Genomic DNA, 22,507 nt, shown 5'->3' on the forward strand with positions numbered 1-22,507 from the left:
AGGCTGCATATTTCACTGCCCAGTTTCTTGCTTGCAAAACTGAATCCAACCCTCAGAGACCTAAAACAAAAAAATAGTGCTCTGTCTTTGTTTTCCGCAAATCTTACATTTAGAACTAAAACCAGCTTTTATGTCAGATGTAATTAGTGATCTATAAAACATTATCATAACATGTCTTGCTGTCCCATGGGAGCAAACATGGCTAGAATGTACTTGTCTACATTACAGTACAGCCTTCTTCTTCTCCTCTATAAACTTTTAATTCTGTACAAAAGCATTAATGCCTATATCTGCCCACACGCAGACTGGTCTGTAAGACAGACATCTATATTAGCAAAGAACTAAACCTTATTCCTATCCTAGAAGAACCTTTTGAGTGCAGTTTTGTAGATACGTGTTTTTCATAGATATCATAACCAAGGTGTATTAAACAGCTTACCATGGAAACAACGTATATTTTAAAATTGCTGGAAACATTTACTATCCAGTGCAGTGGTAAATTAATTACTATGGACCATGTTTTTCCCCAGCAATATCCTGGAGAACATTCCTTCCTATTGTATCTCCTAACTCTCTACAAAAAAAATCTTTGGATTTTCTAAAGATATAGGATACAATAGTAATGGTCTCAATAAGTGCCAGAAGAATCATCAGCTTATGCAGCCTCCCAACCTTTGCCAAACTGACAAATTCTGCAAATGTCTGGCAACTGCCTTAATGATAAATTCAGGTAACAGGTCCATTAATATATTTGGCTGGTGATGTATGTTTGTGCAGATACCCCATATAGCAAGTATTACTGTATATAACAGGTATTAAAATTAAATCTAAAAATGTGAAGCTCCTAAGCTCTTGCTGGTGGTTTTCCTTTATTAAATAATCATACTGTGGTAGTTGGAAACGTTTGCATAGTATCTAGTGCTGCTGAAGTTCAATTTTTTTTTTACTTAGCAATTTAATAGCCCACAATTCATGATCTGACTGAATATTTAATCTAGATATATTTCAAAGCAGATATATTTCACTTGACAGATATTTTCTATACAGAATGTTTAGCCAAATCTGAGGACACAACCAGGATAATTGAAAAACACTTCAGGAAATTCAGGATTGGACTGGCCTGGTCTGCCCTGCCGGGAAATGTTCCAGTGTGCTGCAGTTCCTATAAACTCTTTGCACACATTCAACCACAGAGCTGTGTAAATATAATATCTACTGCTTTTTAGAGTTTCCTACCAATAAAACTAACCTGAAAGCGGAGGATGATGGTCCAGATAAGGCCTAGAGTTAAGCGGTGATTTCCATCAACAATATCATGAGATCCAACATTCTCCAGGTGCACGCGTTGCTCCTTTAGGAATTGCAGTGCCTTGTCCACATTCTCCAGATAATGAATTCGCATCCGACCTCTAGTGGGTTTAGGCTGGAAGGAGGAATTCATAACTTTAACATATTACAAACATATTAAAGATGCCAGCCTTAAAGGGGTGGTTTACCTTCAAGTTAACTTTTAGTATGTTATAGAATGACCAATTATAAGTAACTTTTCAATTGGCCTTCATTATTTCTTTTATTATGATGTTTGAACATTTTGCTTTATCCTTCTTACCCTTTCCAGATTTCAAATGGAGATCACTGACCCCCACCTATTGTTATTGCTATTTTGTATTACTCCTCTTTCTATTCAGAACTCTCTCTTTCATATTCCAGTCTCTTTCTCAAATCAATGCATGGTTGCTAGGGTAATTTGGACCCTAGCAACCAGATTGTTGAAACTGCAAACTGGAGAGCTGCTGAATAAAAAGCTAAATAACTCAAAAACCACAAAATAATAACAAATGAAAACCAATTGCAAATTGTCTCAGAATATAACTCTATACATCATACTAAAAGTTCATTTAAAGGTAAACAACCCCTTTATCCTCACCTAAAGACATGTATTAACATTCCAAGCATAGTGTAATATGTATAAGCTTCAAGGACAAGCAAAGCCTCATCATAAATGTTGTCCATCTGAAAGAATGTATAAAAAGCAAACTTTAAGCATCCCATCACACTCAAACACACTGGTTTTGTTTGACAGTAAAACTCTAATGGAGCTTATTTACTTGTGCCCTGGGCGGAAGTGCTAGAGTGACAAGGGACACAAAATCATGCCCTTTAGAACTTATTTAGTAAGTACTTGTGTCTGAGATATATCTGCACTCTGCAACTCGTGCCAGGCTGCAGAACACAGCACTTGTAAGTGCAAAGCACAACTGTCTTTATCCTATGACAGACAGTAAGGGCACGGATCTTTTGCACCCAGTGCCTGGAAGTGCTCTCTAACTTTCAAGCCTGAATGACATACAATTTGAGAGACAGGTAAAGGGCATCTCCATGTCTGCCGCCTGGCCCCCTGCCCACTCCTAACAAATGCAGCAATTGCACGGACATGTCAGCATTATATAAAATAGATAAATAACAACGAAAAGCAAAATCATCACATATAAAATAACCAGTTTGCCCTGCTAAGCTCTAACTTGCTTGCTGCTCTGAACTGTACTCTGTGCACATGCCTACAGTTCCTACCAATTGATTGATGGCACAAGGTCAGAGGGGTAAGTATTCTGCCTAGAAAAATCCAACCACCTTAAGTTTGTTACTTTTTTCTCCCATCGCCTCTTACCAACTGCTCTCCAGATAGCACCTCAAGCAGTTTGGTGATGATGTAGCCATCTCGGAGGTCAGTGTACAAGTCATTAACACGCAATGGCACTTTGGAAAGATGAGAATTTATCCACTTAGTGAAAGTCTTTTTCTGGACGGCATCACGTTCATCTGTGAAGCAAAAGATTTGTAAGATATAACCAAGCACCTGAAAAAGCAAAGCCTTATGTTTCACCTATATAAAGTCTGTGTGCCAGCAGGTCACTCTCATTCCTGGATTCTTCAGTAAGGAAAAGTCCCAGATGACCTACTAATTATTAGAACATTGCAAAACATATTGGGTTCTTGTAAAACACAATGCATTGTGCTTACCCAACAGAAGTAGAGCTTCTCAAAAAAAAGCACAAAATAGTTTTTGTGTGCATGAAGGCATTTAAGGCATTATTTCATTTAAATAATAAATACCTTTCTAAACATTTCCCCTTCCCACACCTAGACGAAAAAGGCATCATTTTTTGTGCAGGAACTTCGAGGATCTCTGGTATATGGAGGGTCCTTAGCATAAACACTGGGTCTGCATTAAGCTAGTACTATTTCAAAGAGTCCATATAGTGGACACAACTAAACACACTACTCATCAGAGGAAAATGCAAAGCACAGTGGTCTAGATTTTAAACTTTGATTTATTATAATATTTCAGTGTCAAAGAGAGACCCCCTTCCCCACACACAGTATATGTACTACCCTTATGCAGTGTGTCCTGCTGTGACACTGAAAAGTCAAAATACATTGTCAGTGTCCAGATTGCCATGGATTTTTGTAAATAACCTATAAATTTTTGTCTGGAACAACTGAAAAGTTTAGAACAAAAAAGAATCTCTTCAACATAAACATTTTTAAACCGGAGTCCATACGGTGTGCTGATTTACTGTATACATGGGCAAGACCGGTCTATGCAAACATATGGTAAAATCATAATTTCTTTTTAGTATAAAACCTTTATTTATCATAAGTCAATAAAATTAGGAAAATTTACCTGCCAGAGCTTTAATTCGTGAACATTCAAACAGCTTCCCTGTGGCTGCTGGCTCATCCCATGGACGCTCTGTTTGTTCCCATCGATTGTTATTATTGGGGGGTGTTTGCACTTCCATGTTATCAAGATCTGAACTAACATTTGCCATCACAACAACCTGTGTGTAACAAGAAGGGAGGTACGGGTCAGTGAGCTCCCAAGCCTTCCATTCATTAAATGCCTCTAATGGAAATAAAGTTATGAGATCCTGTATCCTGAAACCAGTTATCCAGAAAGCTCCAAAATACTTGACAGCCATCTCCAATCCATTTTAATTAAATAACAGTATTTGATGTGTGTAACCAAGCATTAGAATCATTATCATCATTTACACATTAACATCATTAATGAGACAACCAAAAAAAAGTTCTGGAAAATGAAGGTACTGCGAAATTACAGTGACCGTGTGAATTACAGCAAGAAGAAACACTAGTATATAATTTGTAAGATATCACTGGAACACAATGTCACCTGTGCTGTGGTTCTGACCAGCTGAAAAAAGCATGCATATGCCAGCACTTGTGGAATGGATAAAAGTAATCTATACCTTACAAGATGCAGAGCGAGTGTGTTAAAATCTTTTTTTATATAAGCAATATGTGCAAAGAGTTAAATATTCATCAATTTTTATTTTAAGGGATGCAGGTACTAAGTGTGGATTGTTTGCACTTTTTACAATTCACTACACCAAAGGGGTAATTTATTTACTATACCGCAGTGGGCTAAGTGCAGTTTTAAACCAAATTGTCGTGGCCTTTGTTTTTTCAACATAGCATTTTTTCTCATGATTTCAGCATAACTGTGTTCACCAGGGCCAGGTGTGTCTGACATAATTGCAGTCAATGTGTTTAAATTGACTAAATTGGATTTTTTTATGCAAATTTGGACGCAATTGTTCTGAAAAAAGTATGGCTGGTGTAATTGCAAGCATGAAAATGACACGTGTGTCCAATTCTTCTGGCACATCTGGGTTGCACCTACTAATGATTAAGAATCCATTTAATTATAAATTTTAAAGAAATTTTGAGTTGGCAAGCTGGTCACAGTAAATTGCCAACGGAGTACAAAAAAAAGTTAAAAAATATAGTGGATACCAACTTTATATCTGTATAAGGAAATAAAAATAACAGAGATAACAAAACTGGTAAACAACTATCACGTTATTTTTTTTAACCTACAGCACTAACCATACCTCAAAAAAAATCCAATACTTCCATAAATACCATACTTTTCAAGGTCTAGCTCATACTGCATGAATAACTGCAAGAATATGCAGTCTCAGGCTGAGTTTATTGCTTATAGTTTATGGAGTATATTCATACAGCTTACACTAGCAAAAGTGAACTATTCATAGCTTAATGCAAGGCTACTTTTTCACAATAAATATAAAGAAAAAATAGAGACTACAATATTTAGAACTTTGTGTTGAAGAATGTAATTTCTGATGCATCTGCAGCCCTACAGCTGTAGTTGAACCACATTGACCAGCATAACCTGGCTGCTAAAGGCTGTAGCAATCGTTGAACTGCAACAATAGGATAAGAGGTTAATTTAGCACCTTGAGTGAGATTAACAACTTTGAAAACACACACACACCTACCTCTGATCTCACCCAAGACAAAAATGCTAAATGAATCACAGTGGAAACTATCTCCCACCCCCTTTCCAACAACCCCCCCCCCAAATCTTTTGAGAATGCCCCTGGATTTGTCATTAGTCTGATAATATAACCAACTGCTCAGGAGTGGAGACAGTCCCATCGAATGCATAAAAATACTTTTTAAGCCTAGGTCTAAAAAAAAAAAAAAACGATATCCAAGCCAGGACCACTTTATTAGTTATTCAGAGAACAAACCTTTGGTTTGAGGAAGCTAAGCAACGGTACACTTAGAGAACAGATATGAGGCTAATGTAAATACATACTATTGTTTACTAATTCAGAAATACAACAAACTAAACTTTTGGAGCCACTAACCTTTACCAAGATAAATATGAGAATAATTTTGTGGCTTTGTCTGGATAAACCATAAACAAAATAGTATGTGAATACCATGCGTAAATCTTGTGAAAATATAGCAAACCTCAAGCTTTCTGGTCTCAATTTCAGGATTTTTTACAAATAAAGAAGAGATTGAATGTCACAGTTCTAAACAGCAAAAAGCAAGAACAATTGTTTATAACATAAAGGCTAACTGTAAATCTGCCCTCACATGGGCTAACTCATCAGGATTATCAGTCTGATGCTGTACAACATGAGAAATATGTAAAATAGTTGACTGGATCACTACATGAAGTTCCTGGACAACTACCACATACATATGCCAGCTAACAATATTTACTTGTTTAAATGATCAGCACTTATGTTACTGTGTGGCAGTTTAGCTGGATCAGTTATATTTTGATACAGTGTTATACTTGCTGTAATTGCTAGAATATAAACAAACGCTCACATTGTTACATATGTTTGCTATGTGCTTAAATGGCAGCTGGTGGTTTCAATTGTTAGATCAAATGACTATGGATTATTTTCAAACATTCAAGGGCGACCCTAGAAGTTAGTCAGTGTATAGGAGTTCACAGTGAATATCACGTGTGATGTAAGGAATGTCCATCTCTACTGCATTTTGTGTACATATGTATGCATATTTTTATTTATATAGTGCTACTTATGTATGCAGATGGGTGTCATACATATGCTTAAATGCCCTTGTGGTAAAGCCTGTGTTGGCAAAACAAAAATACGTATTGGTGAACACAAGAGGTAAATTGATAATTGTGATCTGGACAGAATGAAGTATGTTACTCCTGTAAGTAGATATTTCAAAACCTATGGGCATAATAGCAGACAACTAATGTGGTTTGTTGCAAAATTCCAAAAGAAAAACACCAGCACACCCTGACCTCTCAAAGTATATTAGTCCGGTGTTCAGTAAAAAAAAGGGTTCGGCACCCTCTATTACACTTGGGTAAAGAAGAAAATTACCGGCACTCAGGATTTAGTGCAAGCGGGCCAAGTCCTGCATGTTTATTTGCAGAGTAAGGTTTCGGGGGGACGTCCCTTCGTCAGACTAGCAAACCCTGACGAAGGGGCGTGCCCCCGAAACGTTACTCTGCAAATAAACATGCAGGGCTTGGCCCGCTTGTTGCAAAATTCCCCAGGTGGGGTGGTAATCTGGATAGATTATTGTTGCATCAAGAGGCTTTATGGATTGAGAGACTGGATACGCTAGCCCCAATGGGAATAAATGAAGAATTATGTAATTCCTGTTTCCATTGATAGATGGGCCTGTGTCAAGCATTAACTTGTAAATATGGGATTGTGATTACTAATTTACATTTTAACCAATAACGCTTTTATTTCACAGTAGTCTTCTTTAATGAAGTATCTTCACGAAAAATATTCTGGACTTGCATCACAACAGAGGATTAATATGCATGGACTATGGGTATTTATGGACAATTGTGCCACTAAGGTATTCTGTATGCTTTGAATATGAGAACAATATGTGTTGAGTGTAATAATGAGTAAATGTCATTCATTGTTATGATGTCATTACTTTAATCACTAGGGGTGTGGTATCCCGTTCATCTCCCCTTAAAGAACCTCCCTGTACACACTTTGTAATTAGCACTTGATGAAGGGGCTTGACCCCCCCGAAACGTTTGCTGGGATCTCACCTTAAAGGGGACACGTCACCCAAACAAAATTATTCAAAACCCTATTTTATCAAATTAGTCAAGAAAAATGAACTTTAATTACACTATATAACTTATTTGAATCTTGCTTCCTTCAGTCTGGCAATTCATAATTAGCAAGCAGGCAGAAGCCATTTTGTGGACACTGTTATTAAGACAAGCCTTGTATCATCTCAGAATCTTGTTTGTGCTCCAGAATGGGGGACCCGATGTCCATCCCCATACCCTGGTTACACAATTAAATGGTAAAGAGAACGGGGGAATATGTGGAGAGCAGTGACATCTAGGAAGTGCTGAATGGAAAGTGAAAGTAATTGTCTGCCCCGCCTCTATGCCCAGGGCATAGAGGAGTGGCAGACAATATTTGATTGACAGCTAAGATTTTTAAATGATCTTACAACAGCTATGAATAGAGGAGTGGCAGACAATATTTGATTGACAGCTAAGATTTTTAAATGAGCTTACAACAGCTATGAATGCTTTAATAAAAAATATAAATTGGATTTCCTGTTTAATTTGAAAAGGACTTTTATTATACAGATTTTTGTGTCCGGGTGACAGGTATACTTTAATAAAAGAAAATTTGGAATATTTTTTTTTTGCAGATGCATTAAGTGTAGTGTGCCTTTGTTTCTACTTATGTATGCAGCACTGTACAGCAGAGCAATCCATTAATAGAACAAACAGGGTGTTATTACAATAATACTAATAAATAGAAAGTACAGTTACAATAAAGTTTAAGAGCTTAGTGTCAAAGGGACAAGATGATGGAGGTCCCCGCCATATAAAACTTGCATTGTGATAACAGCTGAATAATGGTCTATGGTGTCTGGGAAATTTGCAACAATTACTTTCCATTTTAGCCTGTATTACCTGTTCTATTGCACAGCTACCGCTGTAAAATCTACTCTCAGGAAAACTAAGGAGTTGAGGGACTGAACGATCAGCACAGCAATGATATATATATTATTCCCAAATAAGCATAAACACAATCAAAGACATTTGAAATAAAGTTGCAATAAGCCACCACTATTTTTTATGCACAGATCTGAATGAGCATGGATCCCACTGTTTTTCATAGACATTAATGGGGAGGTTATTTCCAGCTAAAATGGCTAAAGTAACAATTGAAAGAATAATAATAAATGTATGCACAAAATGCTTAGTACACAATGATGCAGTATATTCTAGCAAATAAATACACTTACATAATTATTATTATCATGATTTAATTTCCATGAACAGATTTCAGGCATGCATGTCAAATAAAATACAGTTTATTCAAATGAAATGGTTCCATCTTGTTGTAATCTGTGGGTTGCCAGGATGAATTTTATAGCTTTCCAGCGTATGGGAATTAATACTCATGACCCATTTTCTCTGCACTGTATAAGATTACAAGCAATTAACCCACAACTCCTCACAATATATCAATTGGAAGGGCTAAGAGAAGCTGCATTTTGCTTATTTCCCCGCAGATCTATATGACTATTATGTCGCGTTGTAGCAGGGCTTGACATAATGCAGCACCATATCAATGGACCCCAATACAAAGCTGTACAATATCAGGCCACACCCCTTCCCACAATTTACTCCATACCACACACCCGTTCCGCTTCTCCCGAGACAGTGCCGCTTTTTCCTAGCACAGCCCGCAGTCCCGGATCGCTATTTAAATGTCCCGCAGCACCATAAATGTCTAGGGTCTCGACTCCTGCCGGACAGCGAATTCAGACGTCACAAGCCTCATCTTGCGAGAGTGTGACGTCACGCTACACGTACATGAGCGCAGTGACGTGACACGTAGCCGCCTTTAGGGGGAGTGATGCGCTAGGATGGAGAGTTATATATATATATATATATATATTTTAATAGGATTCGCTGATAGTATGAAACGCTTGTTTGTACTGGGCTGGGCTTTGCAAGCCTCTGGAGTCCACTCACAATTTATATTTGCTCTGCTTGCATATCTTACATTTTTCAGAAACTTTTAAAAAGACTGTGATTTTTTTTTTGGTTGCTTACAATTAGGGTTGCCATCTTTTCTGGAAAAAGATACCAGCCTTCCTATATTCTTGCCTTTTTCTCCTATTAATAACATTGGCATCAAGCATCATTTTTACCGGCCAGGCCAGTAAAATACCAGCCAGATGGCAACCCTACTTACAATACTTGCCAGGACTGGACTGGGAATCAAAATAGGCCCTGGTATTTTAGGTACATGGAGCCCCAAACAGCCCCCACTAGCCCAATAAATAGTGACTGTTTATTGCAACTTACAGCAGCATCTCTGCTGTTTGCCAGAACCCACAGATTGCCAGTCTGTGCTAGGGTTGCCACCTGGCCAGTATTTTACCGCCCGTGCTGGTAAAAATTATGTCTGATCCCAATGTTATTAATAGGTAAAACAGATAAATATATGGGAAGGCTGGTATTTTTTTCCTGAAAAGGTGGCAACCCTAGTCTGTGCCTGATGCTTGCTGCCATCAGAGCCTCTTCTACTAATTTGTCAAAAAAGCGTTTTTTGTGCAAACTCAAGTCAAGTGAAATTCTTTCAACTTTAGTATTTTCGTACTCTGAGGGTCCAAGTGTTTTTTTTGTGCAAGCAAGGGCCTGATTTTTCATGATTTCTGGTGTAGAAAACTGTGAACAAAGCAGGTTTGTTCTAACGAAATCCACCATGTGTTGCTGCTCTCTTTCCTAAATTAGGCCACACCAGTCCGACCAATGTCATATGTAAAAAAGAGGATAGGATGGAGCACACAATTCAGCCTACTTGCAACAAAGCTTGCTGAATTTTGTGCTCCATCCTATCCTCTTTTTAAATTTTTCATGATTTGGCAACAAAACAATGGCTAATTTTGTAGGTGACGACGGATAAGATTGATCAAAGTCCATCGTGAGCATTTAGGTTTTATTCTCTGGCGTGAGATGTTCCCAGTGTTTTATTTGAAAACTGGACATATTTCCAAAAAGGGTCCATTTAAAAGGGCAAGGGGCAACATCGACCAAAAGTAATCATATTGGCTATTTTCCACGGCACTGAGTGTGCTAGTGTTTCTTGTGCAATCAAGGGCCAGATTCGTCACAATTCAGGGACAGTGCAAGGGCTAATTTAGGAGAAGACTGAGTGACACTGACCAATAGTTTTGCTTTATTCTTCATTTAATAAGGTCCTAAATCTGGTGTGCAGGTTCCCTGTCGGCTCCACAGCAGAACGTTTCAGGGCCACATAAGGGTGTAGGTCAGGATCTGTGCTGGCAGGGGTTTCCTTGATGAATCACCATCTGTCCCCTAAACAGTATTAGCGCCGTCATGTACAGTTGGGAATGACTTTGGCATTTGGCCACTTTGCTTATCACCTTGCCACCTCTTCTCTAATATTGAATATCAAATACAAAGCCATTCTAACCATCATCGACCACCAGAATGTCTGGGGTCCCTCAAATGGTGGCAGCCTTCATAACCACTGCAGGCATATCCTGGTATTTGAGACTTGCTCTCTCCCGAGGGATGGCTAATTGCTCGGTATAAACTTGCTCCAATGCTCTGCTATGGAACCAGTGAATAAAATATGGCTAAAATGTAATAAAAAATTGGGTAAAAGAAGAAATTGTACAACACCTTCATTATGGCTTCTAATAAGTCACCACTATATCATGGCCTGTATCTCTTAAAACTCCTAGCTGTACCAATCCCAAAGAAATGAATAACCAGTACTGACACATTCTGACCAATAACAAACAAGGGAAAGTTGTGCTCACCACTAGGACTGGCCAGATATGGGATGACTTTGACATAGTTGGCCATCTTAAATATATGGACAAATAATCCCTGTATATATATATATATATATGTATATATATACAAAAAACAAAAAAGAGCCATTCGCACACCAATAGAAAGAACTGTACCAGGTACTGCCACAATGTCGAATATTTAACAGTCCATGGATAGTTAGCAGCGCACACTGGATTTTTTAAAAAAATTAATTTATTTGTTAAATTTTAAAAGAGCATAATACATGCATCGACGTTTCGGTCCTGTTCTTGGACCGTTATCAAGATATATATATATATTAATGACATCTGAGATGTATGAAAAATAAAAACTTAAATTTAATCTGAGAAGGAATTTTATTATGCGGTTTTTACAACAGGTCCCCTTAATAAGGAAACAATTGTTAATGGATCTTCTTGATCTTCACAACCTGCATCAGATTACAGACTATTACATCCTTTAAGAATATGTCTGTTACCCTAGGCTTTAGGGTATACTTACCATGTCTTAGTGGTGACCCTGGGTACCAAATGCCATAGAATCTTGCATTTTGTGCAGCTTTTTGCCCAGTAGTACTTTCAGCATTCTGATTTTATTAGGCAAACATTCATGTATATTTGGAATATGAACTGTGGAATGAAAAATGTGTTTTTTGCCTTTCTGGGGTGTGTGTTGTAATAACAATGTAACAATAAACCACTACCATTTTCTCACAGGTATATTCAGTACTTTGAGAGGAAGGTAAACAAAAATTCAATAAATTTAGACAAAAGCTCAAAGTGGTGTTAAGACAAATTTATGCCAGAAATTCATTAAATGAAAATTTTACAATTGTCTGAATGCCAATATATTTTATTTACACCATATATGTAATCCATATCACTCCATCTTGCTGAATTGTATGTTATTACTGGCAGCAAAACTGTCCTTAATAAGGCAACTAAATGTATTCTATATTCAAATTGTCATAAATTGTTCCTAGATTAGTCTAGAGTAATTTGGTGCTCCAAATTCATCAAATTATCAAGTGTAGTGCTAAACAAAAACGTAATACCAAAGCATCAAGACCACTGTATTCACTAAATAGAGTAGAGTAGTATTTTGTGAATTTGATGTTTAACATCAATAATATTTCTTACTCCAGTTTCAGTTTACTTCACTTTTGTGAATTCCCTCCTATATTTTGAGTGAGTTAAACCTGACATCCCATTTTATTCTCTCTCCTGTTATGGTTTGTTCTGAGCTGGATGTTTGGTCAATGTTCATTTATTTGTTAGTGAACTATATGCGCTGCATTGTAGCTGGGAAGTGTATGAGTAACAGCAACATGAAGTGCAGGGTGTGTTCCCTGAATAGCAAATGTAATTTGGAACTGAGCATTAACCCGTTGCGATATGACAAATCATAAGTTGCCTGAAATAGTAAACACACGTGAATTCAAAGTGCTACAATAGAAAGCAGGGATTAAAATAATATTATCAGGTTGCCACCTCACTAAAATAAAACCACTGTAGAGGTGATAAATATGCATAAGCATATAGATATTTTATTGTGCACAAGAAGGTAATATTTGTATATATGTGTAAGTAAAGATAAATAGCCATGCACACCAAAACCAAAATATTTTATAGGGTGATTGAACTTTCTGTCTTTGTGGAAGACGTTTGCCAGAAGACAATGTTACATTCATTGTAGTATAAAATGGGATTCTTCAGAATTTAACTACTCTGTAGCCTTTGCTTGAATGTCTGCCCCCATGGTTACACAAAAGCTTGTTTGTATAAACTATAGTTATGTTTCCGAACAGAGCCCAGACCTGATCCCTGCCCTTGCTGCCCCCGACCACCCTTTCTGGCCCTGGTCGCAGCAAAAGAACGTACACGAATTGGGCGCACAGGCTTAAGGGGGTTGCAGCTGCGGTAGGGGTCCGGAGGGAGCTTTCCGAAGCCAACACGTCAGTTTTACCAGTGCAGGTCAACAGTACATTATATTGTTATTCCATTAAAACACATGAATATTTTGTGTAACTGTTCTGTTAATACACACTGACATATAACATGGATAGAAATGTACCACTGGTGCACAGAGCACTTTAGTAATGTCCACAATGATAATTAGCAAACATGCTTATTAACCCTTTAAGTGCCACAGAACGTAGAATCTACGTTCTGTGGAAAAGTAACTTGAAATGCCACAGAACGTAGATTCTACGTTCTGCAGCACTTCCGGGTTCAGAAGCGGAGGAGCGGCTGTTAGAGCCGCTCGCTCCTTTCCTGCTCGATCCCCTGCCCCTAGACAACGAGCAGAGCAGGGGATCGAGTGGCCCCTGGGGCGCGATCGCCCAGGGGCCCAAAAACAGCAGCAGGCACGTGCTACTTACGTGTCCTGCTGCTGCAGCCTACACCGCGCCGGAGATCTCCGCCCCCACAGCACAGAGACACAGAAGACGTCGCAGATTTCTTCCAGGGCCTCTTCCTGATCGTGTGCAACAGTCTCCAGCGACTTTTTCAGGTTAGTGCAACAATTACACACACAAACACACCAACACACACTTATTACAGTAATACACACTTAGATTCACACTTACACACACTTACACATACATTTTTGGGGATTGGGGGGGTCACTTACACTCACTGCACTTACACACGTGCACACGCGCACATAACATGTAATTTACCATTTGTACACACGCACACGCACATACATGGCATTGTGGCTTTTTTTTTTTTTTTTCTTATCGCATCGTCTCTTTTTTTGGCTGAAAAAAATGTTTTATTGCCATTACGAATAGCGTATTCGCTAACCGTACTGTGCAATATCTTTTTTATGTTATTTCGGTGATTATATTGCAATTTTGGGTATTTTGGTGCATTTTTAGCCATTTTATTGAATTTTTAGCCATTTTATTGCATTTTCAGCTCTGCGTATGTTGTGTTCACTTGTTTCTAGCCGTATAACCTGTTTGGCCCAGCTAAAATATTCAAACTGTGATTCTGACGGCCGATAACACTAGTCTGGAAAAAAAACATTGATTTTTGTGGTTTTATTGGATTTTTTTGCATTTCACTCTTTACTGCCTTATTTTGTTTTACCTTGTAAATTTTATCTACTATATATCCATTTGGGGGTCTCTGTGCGCCACATAGTTTTGGTATATCTATGCATATTGGGCATCAAAGTGTTCAGTAGACCCCTGGCGTTCATATTTAGGATGTTTTATGCTGATACGTTACGAAATGTGGGGCATATAATGCGGTAGAATTCAAGCTTTGTGACGATTTTCAAAAATTTGATAAAAACCGTTACGTTCAGCATTGCTTTGCAGTTTGGCAGTTTGCAGTAGAAACACTTATTTACCCATATTGGATTCGTCAGAATGTGTACTTTCTGAAAATATATGGTTTTCTGGGGTCTCTGTACTGTTATGGGGGTCTAATGTCGCATAATACACACACCAGGTGCTCATATTGCAGCAGCCAGCGCGTCAGCCGTGAAAATGTATATACACTATTGTCATTTGGGGGTCTCTGTGCGCCACATAGTTTGGTATATCTATGCATATTGGGCATCAAAGTGTTCAGTAGACCCCTGGCGTTCATATTTAGGATGTTTTATGCTGATACGTTACGAAATGTGGGGCATATAATGGGGTAAAATTCAAGCTTTGTGACGATTTTCAGAAATTTGATAAAAACCGTTATGTTCAGCATTGCTTTGCAGTTTGGCAGTTTGCAGTAGAAACACTTATTTACCCATATTGGATTCGTCAGAATGTGTACTTTCTGAAAATATATGGTTTTCTAGGGTCTCTGTACTGTTAGGGGGGTCTAATGTCGCATAATACACACACCAGGTGCTCATATTGCAGCAGCCAGCGCGTCAGCCGTGAAAATGTATATACACTATTGTCATTTGGGGGTCTCTGTGCGCCACATAGTTTGGTATATCTATGCATATTGGGCATCAAAGTGTTCAGTAGACCCCTGGCGTTCATATTTAGGATGTTTTATGCTGATACGTTACGAAATGTGGGGCATATAATGCGGTAGAATTCAAGCTTTGTGACGATTTTCAAAAATTTGATAAAAACCGTTACGTTCAGCATTGCTTTGCAGTTTGGCAGTTTGCAGTAGAAACACTTATTTACCCATATTGAATTCGTCAGAATGTGTACTTTCTGAAAATATATGGTTTTCTGGGGTCTCTGTACTGTTATGGGGGTCTAATGTCGCATAATACACACACCAGGTGCTCATATTGCAGCAGCCAGCGCGTCAGCCGTGAAAATGTATATACACTATTGTCATTTGGGGGTCTCTGTGCGCCACATAGTTTGGTATATCTATGCATATTGGGCATCAAAGTGTTCAGTAGACCCCTGGCGTTCATATTTAGGATGTTTTATGCTGATACGTTACGAAATGTGGGGCATATAATGGGGTAAAATTCAAGCTTTGTGACGATTTTCAGAAATTTGATAAAAACCGTTATGTTCAGCATTGCTTTGCAGTTTGGCAGTTTGCAGTAGAAACACTTTTTTACCCATATTGGATTCGTCAGAATGTGTACTTTCTGAAAATATATGGTTTTCTAGGGTCTCTGTACTGTTAGGGGGGTCTAATGTCGCATAATACACACACCAGGTGCTCATATTGCAGCAGCCAGCGCGTCAGCCGTGAAAATGTATATACACTATTGTCATTTGGGGGTCTCTGTGCGCCACATAGTTTGGTATATCTATGCATATTGGGCATCAAAGTGTTCAGTAGACCCCTGGCGTTCATATTTAGGATGTTTTATGCTGATACGTTACGAAATGTGGGGCATATAATGGGGTAAAATTCAAGCTTTGTGAAGATTTTCAGAAATTTGATAAAAACCGTTATGTTCAGCATTGCTTTGCAGTTTGGCAGTTTGCAGTAGAAACACTTATTTACCCATATTGGATTCGTCAGAATGTTTACTTTCTGAAAATATATGGTTTTCTGGGGTCTCTGTACTGTTAGGTGGTCTAATGTCGCATAATACACACACCGGGTGGTTATATTGCAGCAGCCAGCGCGTCAGCCGTGAAAATGTCTATACATATTGTCATTTGGGGGTCTCTGTGCGCCACATAGTTTGGTATATCTATGCACATTGGGCATCAAACTGTTTAGTAGACCCATATGTTTATATTTAGGATGCTTTATGCTGGTAATGATACATGGACAATACGATGCTGGAAAGTTGAAGCTTTGAGGCAATTTCCAGATATTTCACCAAAACCGCCAAATTTGGCAAAGCCTTGCGACTCAGTAGTTTGGAGCAGAAAGGCATGGGTACCCATTTTCGATTCTGTAGAATGTGTACTTTCCAAAAATATATGGGTTTTGGGGGGTAAACATATATTTCTGTGTTTTTACCCCACAAAAATGCAGTCAATGTGTTGATTTTTCATTAGCTGAAGTTACCCACGGGACTGTTTGTATGCGCTAACTTCATTTTGGGGACTCTAAATGCCAGATACTTTGGTAAACTTATGAACAATGGCCACCAAAATGTTCAGAGGAACCCTGGCAATCATATTTAGGGTGCTTTTTCTTAGTACGTAATGACACATGGGTGATATGGTGCTGGGAAGTTGAAGCTTTGAGGCAATTTTCAGATATTTCACCAAAACCGACAACTTTGGGAAAGCCTTGCGACTCAGTAGTTTGGAGCAGAAAGTCATGGGTACCCATTTTAGATTCAGTAGAATGTGTACTTTTCAAAAATATATGGGTTTGGGGGGTAAACATATATTTCTGTGTTTTTACCCCACAAAAAATGCAGTCAATGTGTTGATTTCTCAGTAGCTGAAGTAAAGTCCTGAACAATTTGGATGTGCTAACTACATATTGGTGTCTCTAAATGCTGGATACTTTGGTAAACCTATGCATAATGGGTATCAAACTGTTCAGTGGACCCCTGGCAATCATATTTCAGGTGCTTTTTCTTGGTACCTAATATAGTTTGGGATATGCGGAGCAGCAAAATAAAACCTTTGAAATGATTTTTCAGAATTTTGAATTTTTTGTTGAAAAACCGCTATGTTCAGACAAGCTTTTATGTTTGGTAGTTGGGAGTAGAGAGACATAGTTACCCATTTTGTAATCGGCAGAATGTGTACTTTTCAAAAATGTATGGTTTTCTGGGGTAAACCTACGGTTTCAGGATTTTTTGCCTTGGAATCTAAAGCATGCCGTTTTCTGCCTTAGTGCTTTCAAAATTTGGTAATATACTGCCGGGAGTTTTTGCTGTACAGAAATCCTAAATCTCCCTAAAACTATACATATCTGGTATTGGCACGTTCGAGAGACATAAGGCTTTCCAAATCAGTTGGATTTTCATCCGTAAAATGAAATATTTTTCTGGTATAAATTGATATACGATGAAAAATGGTAATTTTTCATTTTTTTTTGGTATTTAGCACTATAAATTTTTTTGCACAGGTGTAAATACATGAAAACTCAGGCAGATTTAGAAAGCTCAGTTTCTACCGAAAAAAACAATGTATAGTTTTCCTAGGTAAACTATAGGTTTCCCCTCAGAAAATGCCCCTAAAGTGAGAGAGCACAAAATGTTTCAAAAACGGCTGGCATTTCGCGTAACCAAAATGTGAAATTCTGCTGGCACTTAAAGGGTTAAATAAAGGGAATATTACATGAACACTGAACAATCAGTCAACAGTGTATAAATCTGTAGGTATGAGAGGGTTAAACTGCTGTGTAGAACTGCTTTCCTCTGGAGGAGAAGCCTAGGCAAAGGATCCCCCTACCCCCCTTCGATTGTGTTTACCACCAACCTAATAAAAACACAGAGACTTGTTATGGTGGCAAAATCTGTGAAGGTCACATTTTTCATTTAAACAATCTTATATTTAAAGGACTAGGTAACACCCTGACCACCAGCTGCGGCTCCTATAGTCGTAGAAAAACATGGGACTGCTGCCCATACCGTAACCAATCGTTTTAAGGGGGCAGGGATCATGGGGCAGAGCGCCCTCTGTTGACCAACGAGTGGCCCATCCTCCTGCTCCCCCATCATGTGCAATAATGGCGCTAACCCAGCCTCTCGCATGACTCAGACAAGACCATGCAGTCAAAGTCTGCTCCACACTCGTGACTTCCCAAGGGTAGGCCTGCACTTCACTGAAAACCGTTCATCTTCCTGGAGCCGCACTGATGCCAAAACCTAGGAGCCGCAGCTGTGTCATGGGACTACCTATTTGACCAACACAGATAATGGTACCCCAGAGGAAGGCAAAAAACTCAGGTGCTTTCAGCCAATTAGCAGCCTGATGAAAAATTCCTTCCTGACCCCTTCAAGGCGATCGGTTGCGAGAACCCTGGAGCACCGTCTTTCGTAAACTTCTTCCTTTTGACCTGGGATGGGAGGGTGGGAGAAAGAAAAAACAAAGTTATCTGCCTTGCTGCTGCTTTGCCTCTCCTTAAGAAACCCATCCTGGTTTACCAGCCCCCTGGCTCAGACCTTCAGCCCACCCCCTTTTTTCCAGCCGAAAGTCCCTGGCCATTGTTCTACCCCCTGCAGGGGGGGGTGCTGAGAGGGACCGAAACTGAACGTCCACATCTATGGGGGAGGAGGGACCCTGCCTAACCTCACATCGGCCCTATGCAGGCCTCGTTCCCCCTAATGAGGGTTTTGTATATCAACGAGCCTGGGTACATGTAGTAACAAAGATTTCAGTTATAACAGACACAATGGCACCTAAAAATATATAGCCATTTTCGGGGCAACCGGAATGACTGGTTCTGTGACATTGGCACAAGCCTTGAATGCATGTAATGGCAAACTGATTCCAGTGACATTTATAAGTTCCTGCTTTGCTGCTACCCCAGTGGCTGTTGGAACTAGGGGTAGGCAAAAATGGCTGGCCCAGAGTGCAATGATGGTAGAACGCCAAGCACATATCTCTTCTGCCTGCCAATTCCTAGTTTCACTCTTTTCTAAGTCAGGAGTGTTAGTGGGGAGATCAGGGATGTGCCCTTACCTTTTGGCCTGGCACTGAATCTCATCTATAGTAAGCATGAAGACAACAGCATAATCTAGAACTGTGTGGAGCCCTATTAAGCTGAGAGGAAACATGTTAACATAAGTGTGTGCAGACTGACAGTGTAGTGCTGATAATATACTCTGTAACTTACAGTATGTATAACTGGAAGCCTGGAGTTGTCACCCTCTCCCTGCAGAGTTTGTAGTTAAATGTATTAGGGGGGTCAGATCCCTCTTTTACTCACCATTAAAATAAAACATTTTGTTTGTGCTTGATGAATTCAATGCAAAGTTAATACAATAACATTTATAATATAGAAGTAATTAGAAGAGACCGAGACCCATAGCAAAATCATTTAGAACAAAACTCTGGTTATAAGATTATTTTTTGTTAATAAGAGGCTAAGTGCAGTAACATGCCAGACGATACCAGTGTGAGTGGTTTTGTGGAAACAATGGGCTGCTGGAAAAGGATGAAATCAGTCTGGGGGTTTCTTGTTTGTAAGATGGCTGCTGGGGGAGGTGGTGACACCAGTCTGAGGTGTTTTCTGTTGGAAAACAATAGGCTGCTAGAGAGGAGGGAAAATCTGTGGGTGGGACTAGGATAGCAAGGGTAGACTCTGGCGCAACTTCGCACTCTAAAGCCAGGTGAATTTTCAGTCTGGCGAAAGAGCATTACTATGCAAATTCACAAATTTTTTGATTTTAATGACCGTTACCTCTATCGCCAGACTTGCCTTCGCCACCTCAGACCAGGCGAAGTACAATAGAGTAGATAGGAGTAGATAGGAGTTCCTCAAAAAGAAGTTGACATTTTTTCTAAGTCCCAAAAAACGCTGGTGTTTTTTCCTATTTAAAGGGTGATTGTCACGTTCGGCACCCTATATCCAGAACCCAAGCTAAGCTCCCTGGTCTGGCTCTCACTTCTGCCTTTAACCGCCGCATCTTAGTGTGGTATCTCTTTCCCCTCCCTAACTCTGGTTACAGGTTCAATCCCTAGAAGTATATTGCTGCCAACCAATCAGAACACCAAGCTGCAGCATCAACAGGGCAACAGTTGCAGCTACAATATGTCATGGGTCTTCAGCGGGCACAATAATCACAAAAACAGCAGGTAACTGTTCAGAAAGACCACAATCAGACAGAGCAGCAACATACACAGAGGGACCTATTGAAAAAAGTGAGTTGAATATAGGATTTATTGAAATAGCTCTGCCTGATGGGCAGGGTGGGTCTCTAAGGGTGCTGCTGCTGGGGAGTGGGCCAAGGGACAAGCCTCCTCACAGAGTAGAGCTTAACTGGGTTAGAGCTACTACAGCAGGGAACTCTCATGCCTGTGTAATCACCTCTCATCATGGTCACTTGGGCCCTTAGTCCAAGAAGGCAAAGGAAATTTTCAAAATGTGTTGATATCATGGAGGTTCAAGAAAAGGATAAGTTGTGAGAAAGATAAGCAAAAGAAGCAGATGATTCCCTGGCTGAAAAGTTTTTCTGGTATATGCTAACAGCTATTTAAGAAAAATCCAGGGCATTGACTTACTGCACTCAAATACATTTATCTAATGCTTGAGGCCTACTCTTCAGGGAGTAGAATTTCTTGATTCAATTATGACATGGTACTCAGGTGCAAAATGCCATCTGATCTATGAAAAAAGTTGGGGGAGATCGGTTTAAAATGCTTGGTTTTCCTTTACACAGGAATCAGATGGTGATGGTAAGACTGGTCACAGCAGATCCCTGCTGTACTATATAGTGTGTCTAAAGGGGAAAAAAGATGTCTTGGGCATGTTGCTACAGCTCAAACATGTTTTATGCAGTTAATCGTACCAGAGATATCAGATACCAGCTGCAGTAAAGGGTCTTGGAGTAGCTTAAAAGCTACTGGAAAAGTAACATGTACCTGATAATAACCAGGCTAAATGTTTCAAGGTTTTTTTGTTAGTACATTAGGACCAATGAACTCTATTTTTTCAGTTCAGGTCAATAAGAAAAAGGGCATTTTTACAGGCCAGCCTTGGAAACACTAGAAGTACTACAAACTACATACATACAGTGTGTCAAGAAAGGCAATCAGGCATGGATGGTGGCCCACAGTGCAGCCATCAGGGGGGGAAAGGAGGGAGAGTTGTAGGGGGCCCGAGGGTAAGGGGGGCCCGGCCACGCCACACTTACCTGATCAGCCGGGCCCCCCATCTTTCTGAGAGCTGCTGACTTCGGGAAGGCATGGACGTTTAAGGGGCCCTGGCCACCAATTTTCTTATAATGTGGGGGGGGGCCTGGCCACCAATGTTTTTTTCTCATGTGGGGTCCTAGCCACCAATATTTTTTAATGGGGGGGGCTGGCCACAAATGTTTTTTTATGGGGGGCCCTGACCACCAATATCTTTTTATTTTTTATTAACATGTGGAAACCCTAGCCACCAATAATTTTTTTTGTTTTTTCACTGTGTGGTGGGGGGCGGACCTGTGGGGTGGGGAGGGCGGACCTGTAGGTGGGGCTTGCAGTGGGCGCAGCCCAGGGGGCCCAGGAAATTTTGTCGTATGGGGCCCTGTGATTTTTGATGGTGGTCCTGGTGGCCCATAACTATATTCACTGAGCTACAGTGGGGAAAAACCACAAGAACAGATGAGACTTCACTTGCTAGGTAAAATACATAGGCTCAGATACTTTACCTTATTCAGAAATCAGAGAAGTCGTGGAGTACACCTACACCAAAGTTTTGTAACTGGGGGTAGAAAATCTAGTCCTGACCAAATCAAGAAACATTCAAACCACAGTAAACAGCATAATAATTAAATATAAAAAAAGAGAAGAAAGCCTGAAATCTCAATGAATTGGTCAGAGATGATGCAGTGTATACAGTGGTCACTGCGCCACCTCATAGCTAACCATAGAGAGCACAAAAAAAACAAAAAAAAATAAAAAAATAAATAACTAGTCAGTCAGTAAATAGGCTTATATTTTCTCATGGTGGGGGTTCTGTCATAAAATAGAGTAGCATGAGAATTAGAATCCCTGGGTTGGAAAGACAATATGGCGCCCACCTTTCAGAATTGGCTAATGATTTATTTATCCTAACTAGCAGGTAGCACTTGGAGAAAATAGTATGTTTAAAAAAGAAAAATGGGCTTTACAGCAGAGAGGAAACTGGGAGGTCATGTAGAACAGTAAATTTGTTTGGGGACAGAGAGGGAGTTTGGGTATACTCCTCTCTGTTGGTGGCATGTGATGCTTGGCAGGCCCTGGATCTTTGGCAACCACTGGGAATC

The 22,507-nt window shown here is 39.5% G+C and overlaps 1 protein-coding gene across 3 annotated transcripts in view; it reads right to left on the minus strand.

The window, feature by feature from the left end:
* LOC108698614 (spectrin beta chain, non-erythrocytic 4) overlaps positions 1-9,210 on the minus strand; it is a 62,789-nt gene extending 53,579 nt beyond the window's left edge. The window contains exons 1-4 of one of the 3 annotated variants that reach the window (XM_018230231.2): positions 9,028-9,210; positions 3,686-3,842; positions 2,669-2,820; positions 1,250-1,423 (exon numbers count right to left, since the gene is read on the minus strand). In XM_018230231.2, the coding sequence (XP_018085720.1) occupies positions 1,250-1,423; positions 2,669-2,820; positions 3,686-3,833 (474 nt within the window). In that variant the 5' untranslated portion in view covers positions 3,834-3,842; positions 9,028-9,210. Of the gene's footprint in view, positions 1-1,249; positions 1,424-2,668; positions 2,821-3,685; positions 3,999-9,020 lie in introns of those variants that run through there. The other 2 variants (XM_041572934.1, XM_041572933.1) reach the window with 2 other exon arrangements.
* Positions 9,211-22,507: the final 13,297 nt, after the last annotated feature.

The sequence above is a fragment of the Xenopus laevis genome, chromosome 8L (genome assembly GCF_017654675.1).
Source record: "Xenopus laevis strain J_2021 chromosome 8L, Xenopus_laevis_v10.1, whole genome shotgun sequence".
NCBI classification, from domain to species: domain Eukaryota; kingdom Metazoa; phylum Chordata; class Amphibia; order Anura; family Pipidae; genus Xenopus; species Xenopus laevis.